Genomic DNA, 6,663 nt, shown 5'->3' with positions numbered 1-6,663 from the left:
TTAGAAAGAAAACAGAAGCAAAAGAAATGAGCCAGCTGCGCTTCATGGACTCAGGAAACAAGTTACAGAAGCAAAAGAAGGGCCCTTGGAGATAGTTTCAGGGGGCTAACCAGGGTCATGCTGCTGCTGCCTACTGCTCTCCTGGTTGCAAGTCTTGTGGGGACCCTTAGAGCTTAGGAGAAAAAAAAGCAAAGATATATGCCTGAAGAAAGAAGGCATGGGGTGTGCTCTAGAGAGAGAGCACCTTCTCTGGGTCTTTTGTCGTAAGGGTTTTTGTTATCTAAAGGCAGGAATTTTAGGAGAGATCTCAGGGGAGGATCTCAATAGCATATTCATAATTTTCCAGGTGTGTCCTTCAATATGCTGATTCATCAAAATGAGTGTATAGAGCCTGGCCACTGTGGCTCAGTGGTTGAGCATAAAAAAATTCAGTGTACTTCTAGCCGGTTTTGCTCAGTGGATAGAGCGTCGACCTTCAGACTAAAGGGTCCCAGGTTCGATTCCGGCCAAGGGCACATGCCCAGGTTTCGGGCTCAATCCCCCCCAGTAGGGGATGTGCAGGAGGCAGCCAATCAATGATCCTCTCTCATCATTGATGTTTCTATCTCCCTATCTCTCTCCCTTCCTCTCTGAAATCAATAAAACAAACAAACAAAAATTCACTGTAAAGTTGTGAACCTTATACTGCTGACTCTGGATTGAACACAGACTCCTCTATCACTTTGCATTGCACAACTAGATGTGGTCAGGGAAGCTTTATATATTGAAATACCCTGTGGGCACTGCCGGTCCTTGCAGTTAACTTATCAGCTCTTTAGAAAGCCCTCATTCTGCTCTTAACTCATATTTCCAAGTGTTTGTGTTTACACTGGTTTATTTCTCAGCATCTGAAGAAAGTGATGCTTTAAAAAGTTGTTCTTTAAAATGGAAACATAGCCTACCCAGGTCTCTATATTCATGTAAATGAAAGACTATTGACATTACCCACAATTACTCCAGTAGAATGTAAACTTGTAACTTTCAGTCAACTGCCCTACATGGACTCCTTTCTAAGCCTGGTCTGTGTGGCTAAGTGGTTGAGCATAGATCCATGAACCAGGAAGTCATGGTTTGATTTCCTGTCAGGGTACATGCTCAGGTTGTGGGCTCAGTCCCCAGTAGGGGGTGTGCAGAAGGCAGCCAATCAATGATTCTCTCTCATCATTGATGTTTCTATACCTCTCTCCCTCTCCCTTCCTCTCTCTGAAATCAATAAAAACATATATATATATATTTTTTTTTTACAAATGAGCATATATAGAGTCAGGGTTGTGGTCTCTACTAGTTGGTTGGCGGTAGGGTAGGAGGTCATTGGTTATTGCATCTCGTCCTGATGCCAGCCATGGCGTTGCTTCATCTGCTTTTGCTGCTCTTCTGGGCCTGGATCAGAAACACAACTGAGGCCTAGATGTTATCTCTAGTTTGACCAAAACTCTGTCTCTGTGGTCAACAGACCCGAGGCTTTGTTCCTAAGGTTATTTGATGCTGATCAGAACCTCATTGTCCTGAGGGCTTAATTCTTAAGGGAGTGGTCATGCAGGGAGGAGGAAGATGGGTCAGGGTGCTGGATGAGGCCAATCTGCATCGGCTATCTGTCTCAGTTTCTCCATTCCATTTGACAAGGAAGTTTCCTAGCTTTTTAATATCCTGCTTCATCTCCTTATTCCCTTTGCTGAAGCCTGAGTCATTTCTATAAACGTTCCCTGAGATACTCCTTTAATGCTTCCCATTGCCCATTAGGATTATTTTTCCTGTCAGTCCCACACCCTATACTGCCCAGCCAGCTCTCACTTACATGCACAGCTCTCCAAAAGTTAGAAAAGGGAAGTGCCAGTTAGGTTAAACTTCTAGGGGCTTATCCATGCCCCCATTGTGACTTGTAGTTCCTTTTCCACTACCTAGACACAATGTCACTAGAGAAGGAAACTCCTTGTGGATGCAACCAAAGAGCTGAGCTAGCTTCCTTTTCAGGGCATGAGGAAACCAGAGAACCCTAAAACTCACACTTTCCAAAAGCAGGACATTCTGGGATTGATCCTGGCTTTCCTGTGTTTAGCACAGAGATATGTGGAAGGAGAAGCTCCATGCCTGGAGAAGCTTCTCCAGACTCTGGTTTCCTTTCCTTTAGGGGCTCCCTTGCTTTGATTCTTGCTGTCACATACCTGCCTTTCTCCTGTGACAAAATCCTCCTCCTTTAAAAAACCAGGACCGCCTTAGAATAGCTGCAACAGGCTAACTTTTTTTCGAAAAGAATTTTACTAAATAACAAAATGAGCTAATGAGAGAGAAAAAAAGAGAAATCATAGAACACACAAGCATTGGGTTTAAGATTACTGTAATTACATCTCAGACCCCCATGCTCCTTTAGTAAGGCTGGCCACCAAGCTCCTAGACTTGGCATTGATAAAAACTTCACCATAGAGTTGAAAAAAACCCCAACTTGCCGTCTCATCTATAGCTCTCTTGCGGTCCACTTCTGTTCAGCTAAATGGTGGGACGCTTGGAGATTGACTCAGAGAATGTCCCAGGCTTTTAGGCAATCCCTTATCTAGTCCTTTAATCACAACAGCCATGTTAGGAAATTTTACCCCTGGGAGAGCTGACTTGGCCCTGGGATTCCTGGCATGGTCTGAGAAACACTTCTATGTAATGAGGATGGCTGGAGCCGAGAGAAGAGACCTAATAATTATGAAGCTCTTAACATGTGCTGAACACTTTATATATTTACTTTTTAGCACGGACGTTTGCTGTAGGTGTCAATCACTAGTATTTTGTAGAACTTGAAACTCAGAGGGTTAAGTAACTTGTTCAAGATTTTAAAGCTAAACAGCTACACTAAGAGTGAAGTTTAGGCTGGTTGATGATGTTTGTGATCTGAACCATGCAGCATAAGGAGGTTGAGGTGCCCTTGCTTTCTTTGAATGTGCAGGCTTTTCCACCCTTATTTGTCTGGTGGGAGGGATTCTTTCAGTCTAAAAACATTTGCTGAACTCCCTTACGTACATACCTCTTTGATATTAGGAGGTATAGAAGTTTCACAGACAAAGTCCTTGCCTGCTGCCAGTTTACTGGGTGACTTCAGGTGAATTACTCAACCTACTTACATGTCAGATCAGAAATGGAGTGATATCAGATAAGTCACAGTATACTTTTGGTGGAATCATCAGCTATGCAGTGTGCATAACAGAACACTTATTTTTTTCTCTGGGTCAAAGAGGTGATGCAGGCTCACAATTGGACACATGGTATAAAACTCTTGGGAATCTGAAACTTCCTGAAGTTCTTCTTTTCATAAAAGCAACAGACATCAGTTATTGGCATGGTGCTCTACAAAGCGTTTTCAGCTATCTTCACAACTGATTCCTCATCCCACCTGTGAAGTGCAATTAATGCCCTCATTTTAATAGATGAAGAATCTTGGGTTCACATAGTCAATCAAGGTATTTCAGGCAAAGGTGCTTAATCTTATTTTATTTTTCAGTTTGCCTCAGTTATTTAGAAAATGATTTTTTGACCTCAATAACTTGTAATAGTGCACAACACAAACACCATCAACAGGCAAACAAAACACAAAGCCAGAGTCAACAACACGTAGCTGTAAATCACCAGAAACTCCAAACAACCCACAACAGTAAGGGATCATCTTCATGTTTATTATACAACAATGTCTGGGAGTAGTTTGGAATGGGTTGGCTTCTCTCAAGAAAGTTGTTTGTGTTCAGTTGAGGGATAGCCAGCTAAGATTCAACATCTTTTTTTTTTTTTTTAAATTTTTATTTCTGTGAGGGTATGAAGGCTGAGCAAACAGGGATTGTCTAGAGAATTAGCATGGGAAAATAATAACCATATAAAAGCTTTAGGCACACAAAGAAGTTAACAGTCCAACAATCAACAGCAAGCTGATTGACAGCATGCCCTCCTTGGGGGGGTGGTGGTGATGAACTGTGGAGCCCAGTTCCCCGGCGAACAAAGGACACCCTCCCCCACACTCTTCTCCCAGTAGGGCCCGCAGAATATTAGGTCTGTTTAGAGGCAAGACCTCCCGGTGTGGGGGAGTGGGTTCTGTTCCGCCCAGTTTTGGAGTGAACGCTGGTAGACCTGCCAATGCAGATAGGGTGGACTTGCAAGGAAGCCCGTTTCTCCCAGGTCCTCAGCTGGGCCTCCGCTTGGGGAAGCTGGAAGCACCTGGGGGCGGGGGAACCTCGTGGCCCCTGGGCCTCACCCGTCGTCCCTAGGAGGGCGCCCTGCTCCGTGCACCTTTTTGCAGCCAAGTGTTTGCACTGAGACAAGTACCTACGTGCTAGAGGTCACATTTCCTGGGGCTCCCAGGGGGACAGACCTGTCTTGGGGTGGCAGGTGACAGGGTACCCTGGGTGGGGCTTTAGGGGCACCGTAGAGCCTGACCCCTCGCCCCCACCCTAATTCTCTAATGGCCCCTGGCCCACGTTTGCGAGTGCAGGCCTCCCCCGGGGTCAGGACCCTTGTCCTAGGGGCCGCCACTTCCAGCCAGGCCCCCCCACCGGCCCTTCCCCAATTCGCCGCGGCCCCGCAGCGCTCCCACCCCCCGCGGCCGGCCGGCTCGGCCTCGCTAGCCCGAGGCGGGGGGCGGGCACCTGCCCCCACCCCTCGGCGCGCCCTCCCCTTCGCTTCCCCCTCCCCTCGCTGCCGCCCTCCCCTCCCCCCCGCGGCGAGGCGGCAGCGGAGGCGGCGGCGGCCGAGGCTGAGGCGGCGGCGGCGGGCGGGGCTCGGCTCGGGCTCCGCGGGCGGGCGGGCGGACATGGCGGCCAACATGTACCGGGTCGGAGGTAGGAAGGCTCGGCCCGACCCGGCCCGTTTGGGAGCGGGCTCCGGGAGCGGGGGGTCGGGGCGAGTTCACCCCAACCGCTGGGAGCCGCGGGCGCCCGGGCTGAGGGCGCGGGGGGCGGGGGCGGCCGGGGCCGCAGAGGGGCCGGGGCGCCCCCCCTTCTCGCACCTTCCCTCCCCTCCCCCCGCCGCGGTCCGCTCGGGGCCCAGGCCCACCCCCACCCCGCCCCGTGGTTCCGGCCCGGCCTGCACCTGGGGTGTGAATTACCAGACGCCCCCTCCATGAAACTCCCGTGGGGGTAGGGGCCGTCGAGCCCCCTACCAGGGCGGCGTTCTCTGGCGTGGCTTCTAGGGAGAGAGGGTGGGAGAGGATGGGGGACAGCCACCCCATCTTCCACTTCTCTTCAGTGGCAGGGCGAGGTGGGGGTGCGGGCGATGGGGGCCCAGCCAGACAGGCCTGTTTGCGGGGGACAGGGCCCAGCACCTCTCCTCCCTCACACCCCCTTGCGTTTCTTGTCCTGTCCCCCAAGAATGGGGCGTAGTGGGGTCTGGGGCGCCGCAGCCGGAGGTGGGGAGTTGAGCGCTGCCTGGACGTGGCTCTCCTGGCTGCCTCCTTCCCAGCCTTCCGCAGAAGAGAGAAATAAGGTCAAACAAACTTTCTCCCTGCTCACGACGCCCTCCTCCCTCTTTCCTGGTAAAATAATAATTCAGATAAGTGGCGTGTTTGTGTGTGAGAGGCGCTTTTGCTTCTCTGCTCATTAACTGAGCTCTGATGGATGGTGCTGGGAATGGCCTGCCTAAATGAGGCCACTTTGCAGAAGAGAGACAGGAAAGAGCTGCTGAGATCGACCTTAACCGTGCAGCCCAGCCCCTCACATAAACACACAGTGGGAAGTTTGCAGTGCGCTTCTTAGACGAGAGCCAGAGCCACCCTTGAACAATTTTATCCTTTTCGTTGGGAACCTGCAGCAATTAAAAAAAAATAAAAAATCAAGATCCTAAGTGGATCTGGAATACATATGGTAAAAGTTATTAAAAAAAGAATGACCCCACGTCAGTGACCCCCCCTCCCCCTTCCCCGCATCTTCCTATCTAGATAGAACTGTGGAAAAGTTTGTCAATGTGTTTCCTCTTACCTGCTCCGCTCACCTGATTTTTTTTTTTTTTCCAAGTTGATGATTGAAATGTACTTTGAGCTGCCAAGCCTTTCAAGATGCTCTGAATTTGTCTTAGGTCAATAGTTTTATGTGAGAAGCATACTCCAGGGCAAATTGGATTGGAGGGAAAAGATGTGGAAGCAGTTATAGTATGAAAGACACATGTTTAGTCAGCCCTGACTACTCAATGATGACAAGAGGTGTCTTTGCTATTAAAGAAATGACATGTGTGGAACAGGAGTCTAGGAGAACTTGATAAAACATGAATTGAAATGAAAAATGCCAGGAAAATAAGGGTCGGTGAATAGTAGGCACTGGAGAGAATATATTAAGGTTGCATTACTAAATTTGCTTTTACCAGGGAATGAATTACATGCTTCATTTTGAGAGTGAATTGCCTAATATGCAAAGTCACAGATTCACAGATGTGAACTTTCTCTTGAAAAGATTAAGCTCTTTACTTTCTTTAATTACAGATTATGTCTACTTTGAGAATTCCTCCAGCAACCCGTACCTAATCAGGAGGATAGAAGAACTCAACAAGGTATATACTTGCGTGTTCTTGATTCTAATATTAAAAATTGTTTCTATTGAAGATAATTGGGTAAAGAGCGTAAGAGGTGATTTTACTTTGTCTCAGACTTTCTGGAATTAGAGACTTCAG

At 48.5% G+C, this 6,663-nt stretch overlaps 1 protein-coding gene across 4 annotated transcripts in view; it reads left to right on the top strand.

Annotated features, from left to right (window-relative positions):
* Window positions 1–4,782: 4,782 nt before the first annotated feature.
* MTA3 (metastasis associated 1 family member 3) overlaps window positions 4,783–6,663 on the top strand; it is a 138,396-nt gene continuing 136,515 nt past the window's right edge. For 2 of the 4 annotated variants that reach the window (XR_013961481.1, XM_080685256.1), the window contains exons 1-2: window positions 4,783–4,844; window positions 6,476–6,543. Coding sequence is in view for 2 of the 4 variants with exons in the window: in XM_080685256.1 (XP_080541382.1) it covers window positions 4,817–4,844; window positions 6,476–6,543 (96 nt within the window). In the remaining 2 variants the exon portion in view is untranslated. The remainder of the gene's footprint in view (window positions 4,845–6,475; window positions 6,544–6,663) is intronic. The other 2 variants (XM_080685257.1, XR_013961480.1) reach the window with 2 other exon arrangements.

This window comes from Plecotus auritus, assembly GCF_963455305.1.
Source record: "Plecotus auritus genome assembly, chromosome: 8".
NCBI classification, from domain to species: Eukaryota; Metazoa; Chordata; class Mammalia; order Chiroptera; family Vespertilionidae; genus Plecotus; species Plecotus auritus.
The sequence above is the reverse complement of the archived record's forward strand: the minus strand, read 5'-3'. Positions and strand labels throughout refer to the sequence as shown.